This window comes from Vanessa atalanta, chromosome 25, assembly GCF_905147765.1.
Source record: "Vanessa atalanta chromosome 25, ilVanAtal1.2, whole genome shotgun sequence".
Classification (NCBI taxonomy): Eukaryota; Metazoa; Arthropoda; class Insecta; order Lepidoptera; family Nymphalidae; genus Vanessa; species Vanessa atalanta.
Genome location: NC_061895.1, coordinates 1414832 through 1437302, shown reverse-complemented (window position 1 = coordinate 1437302; position 22471 = coordinate 1414832). Strand labels below are relative to the sequence as shown.

The 22471-nt window shown below is 32.8% G+C and overlaps 2 protein-coding genes across 4 annotated transcripts in view; one reads left to right on the top strand and one right to left on the bottom strand.

Annotated features, from left to right (window-relative positions):
* LOC125073672 (muscle calcium channel subunit alpha-1-like) overlaps positions 1 to 18722 on the top strand; it is a 60802-nt gene extending 42080 nt beyond the window's left edge. The window contains exons 18-47 of one of the 3 annotated variants that reach the window (XM_047684613.1): positions 243 to 355; positions 1118 to 1265; positions 1490 to 1625; positions 2256 to 2419; positions 2779 to 2866; positions 2959 to 3066; positions 4149 to 4201; positions 5023 to 5160; positions 5283 to 5397; positions 5853 to 5983; positions 6292 to 6436; positions 6833 to 6913; positions 7155 to 7271; positions 7673 to 7858; positions 8188 to 8287; positions 8493 to 8665; positions 8999 to 9096; positions 9205 to 9293; positions 9469 to 9609; positions 9901 to 10066; positions 10743 to 10751; positions 11598 to 11763; positions 12713 to 12809; positions 13220 to 13298; positions 13601 to 13699; positions 15084 to 15124; positions 15993 to 16069; positions 16530 to 16636; positions 17786 to 17849; positions 18119 to 18640. In XM_047684613.1, coding sequence (XP_047540569.1) covers positions 243 to 355; positions 1118 to 1265; positions 1490 to 1625; positions 2256 to 2419; positions 2779 to 2866; positions 2959 to 3066; positions 4149 to 4201; positions 5023 to 5160; positions 5283 to 5397; positions 5853 to 5983; positions 6292 to 6436; positions 6833 to 6913; positions 7155 to 7271; positions 7673 to 7858; positions 8188 to 8287; positions 8493 to 8665; positions 8999 to 9096; positions 9205 to 9293; positions 9469 to 9609; positions 9901 to 10066; positions 10743 to 10751; positions 11598 to 11763; positions 12713 to 12809; positions 13220 to 13298; positions 13601 to 13699; positions 15084 to 15124; positions 15993 to 16069; positions 16530 to 16636; positions 17786 to 17849; positions 18119 to 18190 — 3301 coding nt within the window. In that variant the 3' untranslated portion in view covers positions 18191 to 18640. Of the gene's footprint in view, positions 1 to 242; positions 356 to 1117; positions 1266 to 1489; positions 1626 to 2255; positions 2420 to 2778; positions 2867 to 2958; positions 3067 to 4148; positions 4202 to 5022; positions 5161 to 5282; positions 5398 to 5852; positions 5984 to 6291; positions 6437 to 6832; positions 6914 to 7154; positions 7272 to 7672; positions 7859 to 8187; positions 8288 to 8492; positions 8666 to 8998; positions 9097 to 9204; positions 9294 to 9468; positions 9610 to 9900; positions 10067 to 10742; positions 10752 to 11597; positions 11764 to 12712; positions 12810 to 13219; positions 13299 to 13600; positions 13700 to 15083; positions 15125 to 15992; positions 16070 to 16529; positions 16637 to 17785; positions 17850 to 18118 lie in introns of those variants that run through there. The other 2 variants (XM_047684614.1, XR_007120058.1) reach the window with 2 other exon arrangements.
* A 1260-nt stretch (positions 18723 to 19982) lies between these two features.
* LOC125073774 (wiskott-Aldrich syndrome protein family member 1-like) lies at positions 19983 to 20577 on the bottom strand. Its single transcript, XM_047684809.1, has one exon. It carries the CDS (start codon positions 20553 to 20555, stop codon positions 20139 to 20141), a length of 417 nt encoding a protein of 138 aa, XP_047540765.1. The 5' UTR covers positions 20556 to 20577; the 3' UTR covers positions 19983 to 20138.
* Between the last annotated feature and the right edge of the window lie 1894 nt (positions 20578 to 22471).

The window sequence follows — 22471 nt, the reverse complement described above, 5'->3', positions numbered from 1 at the left end:
ATATCTTACTATTTTAATAATAACTGTTTCATGCAGCCGTAAATATAGAGCTGACAAACGAGTAGCAAGGTAATTATTTGCATTAATATCTGATTCTGTAATAAAACTATTTACAAATGTACGTAAAGAAAGTAATTCTGTACATTTTTGCTAAAGATTTCTTAATAGTAATATGAAAAAAAAAGAGAATCATTAAATAATAAAACGATTACAGTAACAGTTTTCATTACTTTATAAATTAGGTCAGAACGTGAATACGAAGAAACAGGATCAGAAGAAGAGGTTGAAGAACAAGCGCAAGATGAAGGAGATAATGCTAATAATGCACTAGTAGCTATCACGACTAAGCAAAATGGTACGTTTATGAAAAAAATTAACATAAATTTACTAGGTGGTAGACCTTTTCGCTAGTCCGTCTGGTTAGGTACCATCAGCTCGTCATGTATTCTACTGCCAAGCAGCGATACTTAGTAATGTCGTGTTTTGGTTAACGAGTGAGTTTTTCATTACATTATATATGCCAAGCCTAGAGATTAAGCCGAGCCGAGATGGTCCAGTGGTTAGAACGCGTGCATCTTAACCGATGATTTCGGGTTCAAACCCAGGCAGGCACCACTGAATTTTCATGTGCTTAATTTGTGTTTATAATTCATCTCGTGCTCGGCGGTGAAGGAAAACATCGTGAGGAATGCCGCATGGTCCAACGATCTCCCAAAAGGGAGAGGAGGCCTTAGCCCAGCAGTGGAAAAATTACCGGCTGCTAATGTAACTTAAGAGACATAAAATCTCAGTTGCCTAGGTTGTTGGCGCATTGGTGATGTAAGGAATAGTAATTTTTATAGTAGTAACCGCTTATCATGAGGCATCGTAATTGACCATAATTTTTTTATGGCATATGTATGCAACATATGCCATAAAAAAATATACATGTCTATTAACCTCATTGCTTAAAAGATTTTTATTTGAACATACTATAAATTAAACGTAAATTCATTACTTGATATTTTTTGTAACCTAACACTTAAACATGTTTTTAGGTTTGATGATCTTACTTTATATTCGTTGACAAACTGTTAAATCTATTATATGTATATTAATAGGCTTTTTTTCTTGGTAGGTGATATCAAGAAAGAAGAAACGCCTCCTCCAAAGCGACAACCAACTATATCAGCCCGACCTAGACGACTGTCAGAAGTGGAGATTAAGACCCAAGAGAAACCTATACCAGAAGCTAGTAGCTTCTTTATATTCTCTAAAACAAATTGGTACGATTTTTTTTCCACTATAAACTATAAATTGATAAATGTTAATTAGAAAAATATAGTAATTGATTATCGTATTAAATAAGGTACCAATAGGCCGATTAATAAATACTAGCTGAACACGCGGCTTTACTGGGCTTTAAATCTTCATAGCACACAAACCTTCATCCTTCCGTTTATTTGTTATATTTTTGTTTTTGTATTTATGTCATAGTTTTCCTCAACAGGTTTAGAGTCTCCTGTTACAAGGTCCAGAATAACTCTTGGTTCAGAAATTTGATTCTGCTTTGTATATTGGCGTCGTCTCTTATGTTGGCCATGGAAGACCCCGTGGGAGGCAAAAACAACGAGGCTTGGAATGATGTTAGTAAATAATAATTTTACTCGAGAGTATCAAAATATACTTAATTCAAGAGCGCTTTTGAATCGTCATGTTACAGAACTATATTAAAAGTAAACCTATCACCGGTCCGGAGTGTAGATTCTACCAAGAAGAGCCAACAATAAGCTCAGTAGTTACTCTTTTCCGACATTTGAAATACATTATGTCAATTAAATACAATTATATCAAACATATCCTACAGGGCAGTCAACAAGTATAATATTGCTTAAGCTTTGGAGCCGAGATGGCCCAGTGGCTAGAACGCGTGCATCTTAACCGATGATTTCGGGTTCAAACCCAGGCAGGCACCACTGAAATTTCATGTGCTTAATTTGTGTTTATAATTCATCTCGTGCTCGGCGGTGAAGGAAAACATCGTGAGGAAACCTGCATGTGTCTAATTTCAACGAAATTCTGCCACATGTGTATTCCGCCAACCCGCATTGGAGCAGCGTGGTGGAATATGCTCCAAACCTTCTCCTCAAAGAGAGAGGAGGCCTTTATCCCAGCAGTGGGACATTTACGGGCTGCTAATGCTAATGCTAAGCTTTATAAACATAATTTAAGATAACAAGGTTAAGATTTAATTAAAAATGGATCATTTACTTCAGGTTCTTCGCAAAATTGATTATTTCTTCACCACGGTCTTCACCATCGAGCTCTTTTTCAAGCTGATCACGTATGGTTTCATATTGCACAAGGACGCCTTCTGTAGATCAGCTTTCAACTTGCTCGATCTATTGGTCGTTATCGTCTCTCTGATATCGTTAAGTGGGTAAGTAGACTGTGATCTATATGACTATATTTGAATTGTTATTTTTGTTCTTAGCTAGACCAATAGCTGCCTGTTGGTTCTTAGCTAATCAGTTGGATCAATAGACATTGGAATAAATCATTTCTTATGGTTACATTTATCTGTAAAACCAACAGTCATATCATGTGATGCTCTAAGATAACTGCTGATCATTGTTGTACATTCAACGGAAGTTTCAAAGTCATAATAATCAGATATTCATTAATCGCTCAATACATTCAGCTTACGATTTGTAATTTTCATAAATTCACAAATATCATTAACATCTATTAATAAAGTATTATCACAATTTTATAACGTATTGTATTTTTTTAACGCAGAATAAATAACGTGTCTTTCATTAAGATTTTGAGAGTATTCCGAGTTCTTAGACCTCTCAGAGCCATCAACAGAGCAAAAGGATTAAAGGTCAGTTAATAATTCTTCTTTGTATTTCGTAATTTAAATAGAAATATCGCTTAGAATAAGTAGTAGTAATAGATTTTTTTATCGATTTCTAGCACGTAGTTCAGTGCGTGATCGTTGCTATAAAAACTATAGGCAACATTTTGTTGGTGACCAATCTTCTGCAATTCATGTTTGCGGTTATGGGGGTGCAAATGTTCAAGGTAGAGATAATTTCTACTGAAAATATATTTTTTATTATTTAATATTACGACACCTTTGGGTATCTCACTCATTACTTAAAATTCTGTTGGAAGTAAGTATCTTAGTATTTTGCACTGTAGATCTTTTCCTGCACTTTGAATTTCATAATTTCCTTAAAACAACATTTTGAGCGTTTCCAAATAAATCATCTGATTTCGTTTCTTTTTGTGTGTGAGGCTTTTAAGTGTATTTTCAGAAATAGTGTACTAACCAGTTTTTGCTTGCCCGTGGGTCCAAAAATTCGCTTTCTTTTAGGTTGCATGCTTTTTTGTTTTCATTGAAGCCTTAAATTTTAGCCCAAAGGTGTTGTGTGCTATTTCGACAAGAATTGTTTTAATTTGTGATTTTTTGGACTCAGTTAAGAGCTTTAGTGTGTTTCTTTTGCACCGATCCAACCCTACCTGGACATTTTCACTCGGAAACTAGGAGTGAGGTATATAAAATATTTGGTTCCTTTGGTTCATTTATGTGGTTTGATTTTGTCACATTGTCAGATCAGGACACTGGCAGTTTTTGATTTTTTTTTTTTATAAATATAAGAACTAACGCCTTGTAAGTAGGCAGTTTTTTTGTTCTCGAGTTTAACGCATTCTTTATTTTTTTTTACACAAAAATGTCCTACGCATCATGTACACAACTACACACTTTGGGATTAACGGTTGATCACTGTGATTCGGTAACGTAATGTTTGGTTTTCATTAACGAATGTTTTGTATTTTTGTTAACTGTGTTTTGTTTTAATAGTATGTTGTTAAATGTGTTTTTGCTTCCATCAAATCTATTGGAAACATTCTTATTATAAACCATATGTTGCAATTCATGTTTGCTGTTGTCGGCGTACAGTTGTTTAAGGTATTTCATAGCGTATATCGATGTTATAAGGTTCTAATTGCGATGTTGTAAATTGTGTATATAGTGCTAATGTATTTTATCGCTTAGTTTTTCGGCTGTAAAACTGAGGCGAAGTCAGGTGAATTCCAAAATTTAATTTTTATGTTATAATTTATATTTTTGTATTAATTCAAAACGAGTTTGATTTCAGGGGAAATTCTTTAGTTGTAACGATATCACAAAAGTGACTTCAGATGAATGCAAGTAAGTAAATTCATCATTATTTTTATTGACGTTTCATTAGTCAAACGGCTACCTTACAAGGCCATAGATCCCGAGGTCCTGGGTTCAAGTCCCAAGTCAAGCTGTTAAAAAGTTATTGGGTTAATTCTCAATAGCAACCCACAGACTGGACGGTGGCATTCTTTTCACTTCCGTAGCACGTAAAACTGCTGGTTTTGCGCTCAAACTCCTTCCTCTCGTGTCTATCCTGTCGCCATCTAATCAGATTAGACGACCTCCGTGGTCGAGTAGTGTGTACACCGGTTTTCATGGGTACGCCACTCCGAGGTCCCGGGTTCGATTCCCGGCCGAGTCGATGTAGAAAAAGTTCATTAGTTTTCTACGTTGTCTTGGGTCTGGGTGTTTGTGGTACCGTCGTTACTTCTGATTTCCATAACACAAGTGCTTTAGCTACTTACATTGGGATCAGAGTAATGTATGTGATGTTGTCCAATAAAAAAAAAAAAAAAATAAAAAAAAAAAAAGATTATGAGAGTGGAGAAAAGAGGTTGCATTTATTTCTAGTATCCCAGGTCAGGAAAGCTAATAACCGTTAATCATCATAGGCTATAACATAAGTATTTCAAACGGGATATTTACCATGTTTTTTATTTTTATTTGGTGGAGCTCGATATTTCGATATTATCTACGAATGTCTTGTTCACGAGACTGAATTTTGCGGGTAGATGTTGACGGCATTAGAAGTGTCCATATCGGACTACCTCCTTATGTTATAACCATGTTTATTTAAAATCTTATATAGGCTATAACATGTTTTTATAACCTTAATTTGTATTTTTTAGAGGTTCATATCTTATTTATGAAAATGGAAACGCGAGGGTGGAAAACAGAGTGTGGAAAAAAAACAAATTCAATTTTGATAACGTGCTTAATGGAATGCTGACATTGTTCACTGTGTCTACGTTTGAAGGATGGCCTGGGTAAGAAGTCACGTAATTTTATACTTTGTAGCTTTGAATATTTTCTTAAACGTCGCCTTTTGTATTAATATGTAAATTATTCTAATATTTAAATTTATCTTAAATTGAAATAATAATTTTAGATTGCTGTCAACTTCGATGGATTCAAATAAAGAAGACCACGGCCCGATAGAAAATTCTAGACCTCTAGTTGCATTTTTTTATATTAGTTATATTATTGTTATAGCTTTCTTCATGGTAAGTGGAATTAATTATTTCAAACCTAAGCCAAGTATTGATCAGTAGCATTATTAACAAGATTGTTTATTTTCATAATCTAGAAAGCTTTATCTTTGTTATGTGGTGGTAGCTTTGTGCAAGCTTGTCTGGGTAGGTACCACTCTCTCATCAGATATTACACCGCCACACAGCAATACTTAGTGTTGTTGTGTTTCGGTTTGAAGGGTGAGTGAGCTAGTTTAACTACACGCACAAGAGTCATAATATCTTAGCTCCCAAGGTTGGTGGCGTATTGGTGTGATGTAAGGAATGGTTATTATTTCTTACAGCACCTATGTCTATGGGTAGTGGTGACCACGTACCATCCATTTTGCCTACCCATTGCATTAATAAAATAAAAGTATATGTGACATATTAGCAATATGTATTGGATATAATATTATGTTATTAAAATGATATGTTAAAACTTCCAGGTCAACATTTTCGTAGGTTTTGTCATAGTCACCTTTCAAAAGGAAGGAGAACAGGAGTTTAAGGATTGTGAACTAGATAAGAACCAGAGAAATTGTATTGAATTCGCATTAAAGGCCAAACCTGTGAGAAGGTAATAATTATGCATAGTCTACTGGATGAGTGTATTAATTTATTTTAATGGTTATCTTAACAAAACTTTCTCCCTTAACGTCTCTAGATTTCGATTCAGAATAGTTTGTTAGGACATTGGTCTACGTGTTTATGTAAATATTCAACAATGACATAAATTCCAAATAAATTTCATGCCGCACATATTTGACTTTTTGGGTAAACTAAATCTTATTCAGATCAATTTTGATTCTTATTTTTAAACAACTGTACTTAGATGGGTAAAGAGAGACTTGTCTACAGACAATTTCATTTTCATGTGTTTTTCAGATACATTCCGAAACATAGAATTCAATACAAGACGTGGTGGTTCGTGACGTCACAACGCTTTGAATACGTCATATTTTTCTTCATAGTTCTAAACACCATCGCGCTTATGATGAAGTACCATGGTGCTAGAGCTGAATACAAACGAGTAAGGCTTATTTATTATAGCTTATTTTAACATTAAGTCATTAAGCAATTTTGTTGGAATCAATTACAATAATTGTGATAAATATGACAGATATTCTAACACAAAACAGCAATGCTTGGTATTATGTGTTCCGTTTTGGATGGTAAGTGCCAGTGTAACTACAGGGATGTAGCATGTTAGCTTCCAAGGTTGGTGTCGCATTGGTGATGTAAAGAATTATTAATATTTATTACATGATTACCAAATACCATAAGTGAACCTGTACCATAAAAAAAGAATAACTAGAATACCTAGTATAAAAGATTTTATTTTTGGGTATCTGAACAATTATAATTATGATCGTCATTCATTATTAAAATTATTTTGATGTTACATTAATAATATTTTTATTTCCAGGTTCTTGACTATCTTAATATGCTTTTAACAACGGTTTTCATGTTGGAGTTCGTGTTTAAGCTAGCAGCGTTTAGATTTAAGGTAATTCGATTCAATTATAAATACACGAAGATCTAGTCTCTTCTCCTACCAAAATAGAGTTCAAGACACATATAAAAATATATTTTGAATGATTAATTGGTACTAAAAAATCATTTATTTTGGATAAGGACAAAAAATGTTAGCATATCAAGTTCATTAATATACACAATTAAAACTAGTTACCGAAAAACGACAACGTTGTCCAAAAATAATCGTAGTGCAAAATGAAATACTCTTTCAGAATTACTTTGGAGATTCTTGGAACACAACAGACTTCATTTTAGTTGTTGGTAGTATAATAGACATCGTCGTTACTCAAGTCAATGAAAATAAAGATTCGAATGAAGCTAGTCAGGAGGTTTGTATATGTTATATAAAATTAACTATAAACTTGCTTAAATGTTGTAAAAATGGCACCAAAATCTATTAAGATTCTTAATAGTATAAAAGGTGCCCTATTTGGTAGACCAAAAATAAAATATATTCAAGGTAATTTGGACAGTTGAAGTTAAAGATCAAAATTATTTGAATGAGCCGCATTTATTGACCATTTTCATTCTGGCGACCTTAGATACTATAGTGGTAGTGGTATTTCATCTGTGAATTAAATACATTTTCGATTTCGAAGAGCAAATTAAAATTGGTGTTGTGAGAAATTAAAATATTACTATTAAAATATGACCAAATTATAATTAAACGAATATTGTTGTACTTTTTTGTAATAAAATAATTATTTTAATATTTATAATCTCTTTTCAGGGCACTCATCTTAAGTATATTGCCTTCTTCCGTCTCTTTCGAGCGATGCGACTCATCAAACTCCTTTCCCGAGGAGAGCGTATTCGAACCTTACTTTGGACTTTTATTAAGTCTTTTCAGGCTTTGCCTTATGTAGCGCTATTAATTGTTCTACTGTTCTTTATTTATGCCGTCGTCGGTATGCAGGTAATTATTTTTTTCACTTTTCTGATACGCTATTCAAAATGTGATTTATTAATTTGACTAAATACTGAACGCTTGTTGGTTGTCTGATAAATCATCCGCTAGTATCGACCAATGACAATTCTGATGTAAGTTGAATGAGTGAGATAAGAGTCGCTTTAAATGATCATGACATGAATTTACAATTTTTAATGGCTGATATAGTCGATATAACATGGACATTTTAATGAAGATACAAACAGATATAATACTAAGGTCTTAAGATTATTATACTGATTCATGAATTACAGTACTATTATAGATCAAATTTGACTTTATTACTGTTTTTGCAGTTATTTGGTAAGGTGAAAGAAGACGACGAGGTCATAACACAGAACAACAATTTCCAAACATTTGGCGGAGCGTTAATGGTGTTGTTTAGATCAGCTACAGGTGAGTTAAGTTGGCGTGATTTTGGGTCTTTCTCTCACAGATCTCTCTCAGATTACTATCATGTAACTAACGGTTAAATTTGAGGGTATAGCTAGGACTTAGTTAGTCAGACCGTACGTCAAAACAAATACTAAATACTTCTAGGTCTCATTCAAAGAGTTATTCAAAGTATAAAGTGGTATCTACTATTTTCTGATGATTCCAGGGGAAGCCTGGCAGGAGATCATGATGGCCCTGTCCTTAAATGATGATGAGCACCCTGGAGTGCCAGTGGGCTGTATCACATCAGACTCCGATTCACCTGACGGGGATGAGGAGTGCGGGACGCGTCTCGCCTTCCCTTATTTTATATCGTTTTCTCTCCTCTGTACTTTTCTGGTAAGAATTTTTGCTAAGAATTTAAAGTACTTTTAAACGTTTTTATTAATATGCGCTGAGGGGCAGATTCGTGAGGACGTGAATCTCAGCCGCAGTATTGATTTTCTATTTGCTTAATATTAAATCGTATGTATTTGTCTTTATAATTCATCTCGTGCTCGACATAAACTGTAATAAATTCTGCCACATATATCCAAGCTACCTGCTCCAGTGTGATGGAATATAGACCAAACCTTCGTAGTGTGACATTTATTGGCTTTTCCTTACTTATTTATTTACATATTTTTGTATTTCAGAGTTTTTTTTTCACAATAAAATAATATCTTATTTTAGATCATCAATCTGTTCGTGGCGGTCATCATGGATAACTTTGATTATTTGACACGAGATTGGTCAATTCTTGGACCACACCATCTTGATGAATTTGTCAGGTAAGTTGTCTCTTACAAATGAAATATCTAATTCAACTGTAGAGCTGTCCATGGATTATGAATATTAGGGCTTTATTGGTACTAATAGATAATGACCTGTCTCTTCAGATTATGGAGTGAATACGATCCAGACGCAAAAGGAAGAATAAAACATTTAGATGTTGTGACATTGTTACGGAAAATAAGTCCACCTCTTGGTGAGTGGAGTAATCTTTTTACTATACAAATGTATAAATATTGACGTAGACCTATTTAAGAATATTTACTATAATTACCTACCTATCACTAGTGTATTATTGTCTTCAAGTGTTAAAGGTAAATGAGCCTTAGCAATCGTAATAGTAGTAATTGTGCTTAACTTATCTTAAACAGGTTTTGGTAAGCTCTGCCCTCATCGGACTGCCTGTAAGAGACTTGTGTCTATGAACATGCCTCTGAACTCCGACGGAACGGTCAACTTTAACGCGACACTCTTTGCTGTGGTCAGGACGCAGTTGCAGATCAAAACGACAGGTCAGTAAAATCTGTCAATCTAGTGATTGTATAATTGTTGACCAGATTTTCATCTTTTAACTATTAGAAAACTGGTAATTATGAAAAATATGACCTTTAAAGCTTACTAACTGTTATAGCGAGCCGATGCTAATGTCACTAGTATATTAGTTTTTACTATAGGCACTGACCAAAAAAAACTCTTAGTTGGTTTCTTTTAGGTAAAATGTAAAGTTGATAAATTAGGGGATAGGAGTTAAATTAAATAGAACACTCAAAGCATTTCTCACAACATTTTAACCCATAAATCAGGAGTCATTGACGAATGCAACACGGAACTTCGAGCGATCATTAAGAAGGTTTGGAAAAGGACTTCACCCAAACTCCTCGACCAGGTGGTACCTCCCCCCGGGGACCCCAACGAGATTACCGTCGGCAAGTTCTACGCCACTTTCCTTATACAGGACTATTTTAGAAGGTAGAATTTATTTTTAATTATTAATTATTTCTATATTATCTGTTGTTATTGATTTACCTATTTTTATTTACTTTTCTTTGTTATACTATAAGTTTATATATTGAGTTTTTAATTTATATGCCATTATAATAAATTGAGAAATTTAGTCGTAAAACAATATTAATGAAATTTGGTTTGTTTTCAGCTTAATAAGGACATAACTTTAAGATGGTTATTATTTCAACATTTTTAGATCTTAATTTAATGTTATTCTTAACAGACCATTACCTCCATTAAAACTATATGTTTCTACGATATAAGAGTTTTAAGATCCTTCTAATTTAACGTCTATTTCGGTCGTTAGAATCACCGAATGATCGTTTCAGTCAATTTTATTTTTTATTTCTTTTTGATTACCTGTTGTCAAATTTAAAGTTCAAAAAGTGGACAATTTAGGCAAGTTTTATATTTAGGAGATTTTATTAACTTCAGCCTTCAATATTTAAGTATTTAGTAATGTTCTTATTCAATTTATTATTGTATTTTTATGTCGCTTCCACTATGCTCTTGATTGTTATCAGTCTTCTACCGTATGTTGCTGGTAGAGTAGTATATGTAGCTAAAGAGTCAGTATCTGTAGAATTAACTATTGTAGTGCTAATGAAAATTATTAACAAACTTATTTCTATTTTTATAGGAACCATGCGTAAGTCAACATTCAACTTTTAAGCAACCACTTCGAAGAACGCTGTATTATTTTTGCGCTTTCTAAATTTTTTGGCATTTAGTGACAATTTGCCAAGAATGTTGCTTGAAAGATTTTTCCCTTTTTTTTGTTAAGAATTTTTGGTAGAAATTTTAAAATCATACAATCATTCTGAATTGTTTGAAAATGAATACATTAATTTTTTTGACTGTTTGATTTAATTTGGTAGATTGTTTTCGTGAAAAATCATTTTGTTTCAGATTTTATAACCTTAAAAAAAATTCGAGAAAATTCAGTCCTCGAAATACATTGAAGTTTAAAGTTTAACGTTTCTTTTCATAAAATTTATATTTTCTAAATTAAAAATCATTCAATTCTCCTAATGTTTGTATGATTTTGATGTATTTTTAAATTTAGCTTTCCTTGACTTTAGAAGTAGCCAAAGCATGCCTTTTATATTCCAAAGCATGTTTTCTCCGTGTTTAACTTTTTTGTTGTTCTCACAGTCGCTTTGAAAATGCACAGTTTAGCTGATCTAATGAATGTTATATTATGCGTGACGTCACCGTTTTATTTTTGCAATATCTGCATGTATAGACCGACATGGCAATTCGCTTATCTAACATTAGTGAGTTTTTGAGTTACATTGAGAAGACATGTTTTCGGAATGGTATTTGATTTTCTACCTCTAAGCTTAACACGACTTTATCCCAATTATCAAAACAACTTCTCCAATAAAACTCATTTATTTAAAGCGAAGATACAAAGGCACGAATTTAAAGCGAATTTAAAAGTTAATTAAGATAATAATAATTAATTTCTTAATATAAGATATGCTGTGAACAGATTCCGTAAACGTAAAGAGCAAGCGGCTGCAGCATCAGTGCAGAACAACCAGATGACATTACAAGCTGGACTCCGAACTCTTCATGAAGCTGGACCAGAGCTGAAGAGAGCCATATCTGGTAACCTAGATGAAGTGGTTGCTGAAGTTGTTGAGCCGATGCACAGGGTAACTGTTTTTTTTAAAGATTAATATATAGGTAACAAAATGCAATGTAAGGCTACTTGTAAGATACTTGTACTGATATCATGGATTAAAATCCGGAAACGAGTCAAAAAATAGTGCGGGATTTTCTTTTATATAAGATTCAGTCTGTTACTGAAGTTAAAAAATGACAGCGTTACATTCCCGGACGACTAAAATAATTCTAAGACTAACGCAACGCAGGATAATGAAACGAAGCGTTTCGCGGTCTATAGTTGTAGAATTTTCGTTAGTCTTGTCTTGTTTCCGATTTGTTTTTATGAGTAAAGAATGGATATTGCACATGTGTTCTGTAACATATTGTGCCAATAACTAGTATCTGATATTGGCCGCAGTATCGTTGGTAAATTTCATTCAAGAGGTAATTTTAATCGGTAATTTGGTTTAACACGGCTTATCACGATATGATAATACCTAAAAATAATATTGTGATTAATTTTCATCTTTACAAACTTAAACTAATTCCATGATCCTCAACACAACATCATAATATACTAGAATAAATTCACTCGATTAACAATAAAGTTGATTATAGAAGTTTGGAATATTTTTCCTCGCCTTTTCTTCTTCTTCTTCTTCCTGCCCTTATCCCAATTTTAATTGCGGTCGGCGCAGTATCTCTTCTTCCTCCATACTTCTCTGTCTGACGTCATTTCACAAGTAACATTTCTTCTACCCAACCATCGTTTCTTTGGTCGTCCCCTTCCTCGATATCGATCCACGTCCATGCTCAAGACCTTCCTCACAACATGGTCCTCATTCCTCCGCAAACCATGCCCATACCATAAGAGCCGGCTTCCACATAACTTCCCGGTTATCGATGCCACTTTTAAACTTTGCCTTTTATAAACAGTATTTTGGTTTGCTATTTTTCACGTTTTTCAAAATGATGAGTTGTTCATCTTTGTCATAGCGTAACCACACTTTGTTCGGTGCGGTTTGGACAAGTATCAAGAAGGGTCGCGAGAGCTTCTACCGTCCTCCAGTTAATAAACCGAAGTCCGTTAATGGTAAGAACAGCTAATTTTATATCTTGCAATATAATAATAACTTTAACGATATTAATTTGTCCTCAGACGTTTAGTTCTATTTCTGGGTTTTGCACTTTCCAAAAAAATATTGTTATGGGGCTAAATTAGTATCTGTATAAACTTGTAATTTCAAGTGTTTTGTCATTTGTACAGTTTTTGTATAACTTTAAAGAACAATTTACAAACAGACGCTTTTTTAACGTTTATAGAAAAATAATTGAAAACAGTAACTACTGAGTTTCTTTCCGGATTTTTCGGTAGAATTTACATTCCAAACCGGTGATAGCCTTAAATCTAATCATGTAAAATGTCAATTTAATCGTGCTCGCAAGAGCCTACTTGAATAAAGTATATTTTGATATGATTTGATTACTATGTTATTCATTCAGGCACCAAAGAAGGACAATCTTTGAGTTGGATGATGCAGAGAGAACTTGGTATGGATGGAAAAATACCAGAAGACGAGAGGTAAGCTTTATTTTTGTACTATGTATTTACTTATATATATAATGAGAACAAATTAATGTACTTAAATGATTTATACGTAGAGTTTACTCATGTTTTAAGATTTTATAATTATATATATATATTTACCAATGTTGTATATACATAACAATGAATGATATAGCGAGCCCTTCGTGTTGCATGTATGTCTTTGTTCATATAGAAAAGTTGTAAATTAAAAATAATTAAATTAATTATGAGTATATTTTATTGAAAAAGTTTTCCATTATATTATTATTATTACCGTTGTTTAAATGTGTTTAAAGTAAATACGAGGACGGTAACCAAAGTGAAGGAGAAGAAGAGATAGCGATGCAACCTCTACTCCACGGAAAGGACTCTGAGAAGATATTCAAAGCTATCGAGTGAGTATAATCACTCTTCTAATCTCTTTTACTTTTATTGTGGTCGTTTAAAGTTTGGTCACTTTTTTATTTGAATATTTTAAAAATATATATATAACAAAAACCTTCTTGAAATATTACTATGAGATAAAAAAAAACAATAATAAATAAAATTCGAGCCCAATTTGAATTTGACCAAACGGCAAGTATCCTAAAGATAAAATTATATTTAACCAAATAATTTCAACATCCATCTTTTTTATTCCGTTAAAAATAAACTGACCCACACATGACACCTTACGTAATAAGGAAAGTATTAGTGATATGATATCCAAGAAGGTAGATTATTAATGTAAGAATTAAGATACAATTGAGTCCTATCCACGAAGTCAATACCAATGGGACTAATATACTTGCTATCCTTCTCAACTCCTCAATCTTAAAAGAGACAGCAAATTTTTAATTCCTGGCAAAATTTATTCAAAGAGTGCGTAAATAGTAATGCTTTTAATTATTATGATATTATCATTTATATCTTTGATTGTGGTCATTATTTCCAGTTTTTTTTTTATGTGATCACGATTGTAAAATTGTATTATTTAAATATTTATATTATTTTTCTTTCATTGATTTTATAATTTGATATTGTATTTGAGTATAACTTTTATGTTGTCGTTGTTTCGTGCTTATTTCGATCACATCATGGCACATTAAAATTAATGAAGGTTAGGTTAGTCTTTATGTTGATGCCATTCGTTCCACGTCAAAATTCATGATTTCTATGCCATATTCATTTCAAATAATCCTGCGGTCCAAACGCGATTGAAAGAGAAATAGCCAAAATAATTTGTTCTAGGTTATAGTATTATTACTAAAAAGTTTGTATAAATCTTTATTAATGATTTATTGACTATAAATTTATAAACTTATTATTAAAAACAGAGCACTCCGGCGCAAATCCAACTTTTACATAGTCTTTTGAAGTACTAAACAATGGTAGAAAATTTTACAATTTTTTAACAATTTGATATATTCTAAAACACATTTATAAAATTCAGGTGTATTAGTATGAAGTAATGTAAAATGTTGTAACAGCGCCATCTCGTAAAAAGAATTGACAACTCGTAAAATTGCGGCTTAATATTTGAAGTTGGTCATATTAGTTTCTCAAATTTTCAATAGATGTCACTGTTAGTCATTTCGGTACAATTGATATACAATTGTTATTGCAGCAAACACTACCAAAGAAATTTCATGTTCAATTTATCGAAACAGTATAATTTCTATTGTCATTGCTTTAAGTACTCAAAGTTGACCTTGATCAGTTTGCGAGCAATGACTGGTGGTCACTATTTTGTTTTATTGGCATCAGTGTAAAGATAGTCAACGTTATTAACGTTTACAGAAAGACATCAAATGATTTAATGCAGAGTATGAGAAACAACTGTAAGTCCGTTTTAGTGTGTTGTGACTGTGTTATATATATGTGTATAACATTACTATTTTGATAATTTATATATATTACTATTTATTACTTTACTTGTAAAAATGACACTGTTTGTATGTGTGAGTAACAGCATGATATTCTTAGTAAAATGGCTTTTCGCATTTAAGTTAATAAAAGTATATATTTTAGCAAATAAATATAATTTGAATACTTTTATAATACATACATATTTGTATCGCGGTAATGTCATCATCGAATCCCGACTTAACATCGGCAGCCTTTTGACATTTGACAGATAGAGGCGCATGATAACTGGCATGTCCAGAAACTTACTCTAGGCTATAATCTTCTACACATCGGAGACTATAATTCCCTGAGATTTCCTGGGTAGTGAAGCCTCGAAGCCGGCGCCCGAATTGACGTCAGACAATTCGGACGATTTATTCTACAACTACTATAATCTCTTCTATATCTTATTTTTTACAAATTATTTATATTTTTTAAGCATATAAATTATTTTTTAATGCTTTAAATACTCATACTACCTGAATAATATTTTATCTAATGGTAACTACGCTGCTGTTTAATTTGGTATAATTGTTAGAAGACTTATGTATCTTTTAATAATGTAATCGTCGGACTTTTTTGAATAAAATCTTTCAATATTTGTCCTCTTTATGTTATTCGTTTATATATCTCCTGAACATATCCCCTTGAGCCCTCAAGGATTTAAGAAATTATTGGTTGAATAGTGTTTGCTGAATAAACTCTGCATGATAAAGTTTTGTTTGTATAAGATGTTAATATACTTCGGTAAAGTTAAGTGTTACAGTCGAATAGTTCAGTATTTTATATTCGTATGCTTAGATCGTGACAGAGCGCCAAGACATACGAACAACGTGCCTTATTGTGTGGAGAATCCAGCGGAGAACCTAATTACCCGTGTAAGTTTAGAAAATTAGGTTATTTTTATTATTTATGTGTACAGGTGGCCCATTTGCCCGTCCGGCTAACCTATATCGTATAAAAAAAATCATAGATAGACTGGCACGTGAGCAAAGTGATGGAATGTGGTTACACCCACACATAGACATTTGCTCATCAGATTATGATGTCTGACTGATTTTAGCCAGCGCGACCAAACTCAAGAGAGACCAGCCAGAAATTTTAATATTAATCTTGTAAAATTACGATCCAAAAGCGTTTGTAAGAGCCAAGATGAAGAAAATATATTTTAATTTGATTTTATTAAATAATAATGACGTTTTCGGAATTCGTGTAATTATGATATATAATTTAAGTTCTTGAAAATAGAAGCACTGTGCTTTCTCTATTTATGAAGAAAGATAATGAAAACAAGTACTACGATCGATATTTTTATAAACTGTTGTTTCTTCCATTAAGGTTCTAACGGAGCAAGGTCTGGGCAAGTATTGTGACAAGGAATTCATCCAGAGCACCTCACGCGAGATGCAGGAGGCGCTCGACCTCACTCAGGAGGAGATGGACACGTATGATACTCATCATTATATTTTTGGCATAATTTTCTTTTATATGATTAGCAGCAGACCGACAAGCAGAACCGTCGGCAGACGTTGTCCTGCTTGACAATGTATTTTTTACTTAAACGTCCGGTATTCGCTGTATATTCTGGTATAATTCTCAGATAACTCAATTTTTGTTATTTTGTGTCGAGCTACAAAAGGGATGCATGAAAGACAATTGCAAGTGGCGGAGATGAGAATGTTGAGAGAGAGGAAGGTGTGGTATTACGCGAATGGATAGAGTAAGGAATGAGTACATAAGAGAAAGTTCGAAAGTTGCACCGGTAACCGAGAAGCTATGTGGAAACCGGCTGTCATGGTATGGGCATGCTATGCGGAGGAATGAGGACCATGTTGTAAAAATGGACTTGAAAATGAATGTCGATGGATATAGAGGTAGGGGACGACCAAAGAAGCGATGGATGGATTGTGAAAGATGTTATGTCTGAAAAGAATGAGAAGTATGGAAGAAGAAGACTTGCTGCGCTGACCCCAAATAAAATTGGGATAAGGGCAGGAGGATGATACCGATGAGTTTACTTATGTACAATAAAAGCGTTGATAAAACAGTAACAATAATTCATCTTTTGCTAGATGACTTTAATACGACTATGATACATAATATATATTTCTGATAGAGAGAGTAGAACGTGCAAATTAGCCACCTGATGGTTAGTGGTCACGGCAGCCCATAGACATGGCGTTGTAAGAAATCTTAACCATCCTTTACATTGCCAATACGCCACCAACCTTAGGTGTTATTGCTGCCCTTATATGTCTTTAGTTACACTGGCTTTCTCACCCTTCAAACCGGAACACAACAAAACTAAGTATTGTTGTTTGACGGTAGAATATATGATCTGTGGCTTGTACCTGATGGGCTTGCTCAAAGCCATTAAGTAGATTGACTGAGCGTTTGGCTTAGTGACGCATGTGCTATTGGATTTGTCAACCTTTTACAATTATTATAATCCTAATGTCTCATTTCACTTTAAAAGCAAAAGTTACACTATCAGATTTTTCACTTTGTCAATTGTTTTAGAAAAATATTGAATTATAATGGTATATGACTTGTTGCTTAGCATTAAGTATACTATACACGTGTTCGATTTACAGAGCCGCTAATCAAATCATTTTGCAAGAACGAAAAATGAACGGATCCCGAAGACCTGATGATGTAGTAAGTTCTCTTAACGAATGTTTTCTTATAAGCCCTCAGAACTATTTAAATTGAAATATTATTAATCTTTATCAATAAATGGGCGAAATATAGGGGGATAATCTCCGCAACTTATGTACCAATTCGAAAAAAATTGCATTGATAGAAAGCTACATTATTAATAAATAAGCATTATGTAAAATAAATAAGGATAATTCATACATTACATAGTAAATGGCTTAAACACTTAGGGATAAAGAGTAAGTTAACATTGAATTTTTATTTTCCAGGAAAGCATCCTGTCAAGACAGTATCACCCCTTCCACCAGCCGGCGATCCAGCCCCCTCCCAGAAAGAAATAAGCGGTTAATTTTATATTTAAATTCGGTTTTCTGTTTACCTGTACGCTTGACAACCGTACAGGTTTGTAACCCTCAGGGTTTTTCGCTTCGGCTTCAGGCTAGAGGTGGAGAGATTTTTGTGGATTTGTTAAGTTTGCTCTAACGTCAGGTTTAATCGTAGATCTGATGGATATAATATACATACGTATATATTATGTAGTTGATTTTATATAATGTTAATTGAATCTTAGTTTGAGTGTAATTTTGTTGTTGTAGTTTTGAATTTCGAATCTGTTTTCTACTTACAAGAGTCTCACGTTTGATAATTTTTCGTCATAAGTTACTCTATTCTATTCAGTATATGTCATTCATTATAGCTATTTGAAAATAGTTATCGTTTAGTTTTGATTAATATATATTAAGTGTATATACGTCATTTAAAAAAAAAATCCAGTAAAATTTTCATTAGAAATATGCTATTAAAAGAAAACATTTAAATTAAAGAAATTAAAGCATTTTTTATTATTTTGTTAAGTTAATATAACTTTTAATAAAAAACCTCGTGCCTCTTGCTTATATAAGATGTAATAGCATTTGCTTAAGTATACAAATACATTCTGATATTCAGTATGTTTATATATAATTGTAAAGCACTATTTATAACTTTAATGTGTCTTTGAACGTTATGTTAATTATGATACTTATGTTAGTATAAAATTAATTGCTTATAAATTTTAAATATATAATGTAATGTATAATGGAAACAGTGTGGCAACGTGCCTTAGTTATTCGAATACATTATAGAATTTTTATACTTGTTAAATTTTTTAAAACTTTATCGTGCCAAAAATATAATATATTTTGTATATTGCTTATATTTTGCTACGCGAACTTGCTTCCTACGTGTTATTTAAAAGTTATTACAATATAATTTTGTGTATGTTTAATAATGTATAGACCTATTAATATCAATCTTTCGTTCGATTGTGGTCAAGGTCACATTTAGTGAATGTGACCAGAATAAAAGCTATTTATATAATTTCTAGTCACTAATGATTGATTTCCAATATTAACTCGTTCTTTCAAGTGTCATTTGTTAATATATGTTTCGCTATACCATTTTGACGTGTATGACGTGTTTATCTTAAATTAGATTTATATATGAACATGATAATCAATATTGAGTTCAATCTAGTCATCGCCTCTTGCTTATAAAACTCATATTTATGATATTGAAGTATCAGAGTTAAATTTGAATGTTGTATTTTGTATGGACTATACGAATTTGTTATTGCCATTACAATTTGAAAGAAAATAAAACCTGTTTTATTTTGTCATTGACTTTAATCAATAAATTAATAAAACGAAATAGAATTTATTTTATGACGTCGTGCTTTTGCGATATTTACTTTGATGAATTTCCATAGGATGTTGTGGAGATTTCAATTTTCATCTTTTTTATCTACAATATCGTCTTCGTATACTTTTCCTTCGTCCCAGAGTAAAGAAAAGTTCCGCCGTATTGCTGTAAAAGTCTCGTAAAGCTGTGTTTTGCTTGAAGATGCAAATCCAGCGCTTTTCTGTGGGACATTTGTGTCCTCATCTGTTTTCATAACATCTTTCACGGCTAAATGATAAATATGGCTATTATTGTTCCTTTTATTCTGATCTTCATCATTAGCTAACAATGGTTCTTCAGAATTATTATTTTCAAGTGATCCTCCGTTATCATTATACATATCAGTTATTTCATTCTGTAGTCGTTTTATTAAGTTTTCCAATTCTGTTAATTCTCGATCCATGTTATGCGAAGAATCGGTATTAGTGTTATACGGAGATTCGACAGTAAGCCGTCTCGTACTTCCGACGTATTTATCAGGCTGTTTTTTTATTTCTGTACAAAATTTTTCAATCATAGAATCCATGTTTGAACCTTTGGGAACATTATTTTTAACTAGCTCATCCATTATCAAAGTCTGTAACGTTTCATTCTCTCCTTGCACTCCTCTACGCGTTTCTTCTTCTGCCGTTCTTCACAAAGATCAGGAGCGGGGAGAGGTGGTAGTGGTGGGGGCGGGAGGCAACCAGGCCAGGGAGGAGTAGGCTGAGCAGCGGCACGTCTTTCTATTTCGTCACACCTAGCAGTACCTGTGGGTTCTCTCTCAACAACACAGACTACAGGATGATTAGTTATCGTGATCGGTGGATTTTTTATTTTTTCAATGCATAAAGCGTGACACGTTGGTGGCGGCGGTGGAGGTACTATAGGAATTTCTGGGCATATTTTAATACCTGCTTTTTCTTTTTGCCTTCTTCGCTGTAATTTACAAGGGTCGGGAGGCGGCGGCTCAGGTAAAGGCGGAACATTGCATTTTTTGGTCTTCATTATAAGTTATATTTAAAAAATACATTTTTATTCATTTCATTTATATAGTTATTTAAAATCATAAAGTAATTTACATGATATGACTGAAGTGAAAAACGTGATACAGTTGACATCAATATTTTTTTTTATTGTTATTATATTTGACATCGGTTTTCTTTTAAGAAAACTAAAGAGATTGTAATCTCAGTTCTTATATCTATTAAGAATTCTAATTTGATTTCTAATATACTTAAATCAAAATAGTTCAATTATAATTTTAAAAAATGTAAAGTTCTACAGCTGGAAAGGTTTGGAGTTATTTTATCACGCTGCTCTAAAACATAGTGCTCGTAGTTTTCATCTGACTCAGAAAGTAAAGACTAACGATGTTTTGCTTCATCACCGAGCATTCCATGATATATTAAGGTGAGCTTAGTAAGATTTGACCCAGGTAACTTTGAGACGTTTTCCTTCGACGTATTTTGGTTTTATGTTTATGTTATGTATTTTGGTATCGGCACGACATGCCTGTGGAACATAACTTGTCTATCGGATGCTCTTGTCTATGGGATGTTAAGCATGGGTACTGCCACATTTACACCAAACTATATTCATAGTAACTTTGATCACTTTGATGGAATCAGTAATAAATGATTACTAATAATAATCAATATATGAACACAGTTAGCATAAGCCTATAACTCCAAGTGTCCGATTCCGCAAAGTCAATATACACTTCTTGGGGCATGCTATACGTTTCTGTAATAATATTCCGCAGATACTTGTAAATTTGCCGGTTCGTAGATTCAAATCGTATATTAAAAAGCATCAATAAATAAGGCATATTATTCTACACAAGGTTAAATATATCATAAAAAGTTTAGAAGTAACGTTTGTTACATACATACATAATTTTATTTAAGTAACATTATGCATTTCAAATGTCGAAAAGGAGTAAATATGATTTTTTGCTGGTTCTTCTCGATAGAATGTATATTCCGAACCGGTCGTAAATTTATTTTAATATATTCCTGTAAAATGACTATTTAAAAGTGTTTATTAAGACCTACTTAAGTAAAGTATAGTTTGATTTTGAATTTTGATTAAAATCGTCCAGGAGTCACCGCGCACCGCTGAACATCAGCAGTTAGTATTGTTGTGTTCTGGTTTGAAGGGCGAGTGACCAAGTGGAACTACAGGCATAAGGGACATAACATCTTAGTATCCAAGGTTGATGTTGCATTGAAGATATGTGTATATTTCATAAATAGCGTAGATGATACGCAAATGTCTATAGGCTATGGCTATCATGTGGTCAATTTGCCCGTACTATCTATTGATTAAATAAATAAATAAAATAAATATTGGACAACATCACATACATTACTCTGATCCCAATGTCAGTAGCTAAAGAACTTGAGTTATGGAAAATCAGAAGTAACGACGGTACCACAAACACCCAGACCCAAGACAACATAGAAAACTAATGAACTTTTTCTACATCGACTTGGCCGAGAATCGAACCCGGGACCTCGGAGTGTTGTACCCATGAAAACCGATGTACACACATTCATTGAAGATATTTTTTTATTTCATAAATAAAACTATATTTCTTTAGTTGCTTAGTTTGTTTACTTTATGTGTAAATTGTAATTAGTATTGTAAGAGGTTAATACTTGGATAGGATAAATTAATTGTGGTCGATTATTGTTCACAGAATTTATCAAATAATTTTTCTGCACTCTCCTCATCATCTTCACTGCTGTGGGCATCATCTTGACAAGTGTCTTGATGAATATCGAAAATAGACAGTATTTTTGCTTTGAGCATAGTGAATACACTAGAATGAGCTTCGGGTTCGTGATCTTGGGCAATTTTCCTAGGAGTAGTTTTACCATTATCTGGTTTATCATGAGTCGAGCTTCTATTTATTTTAG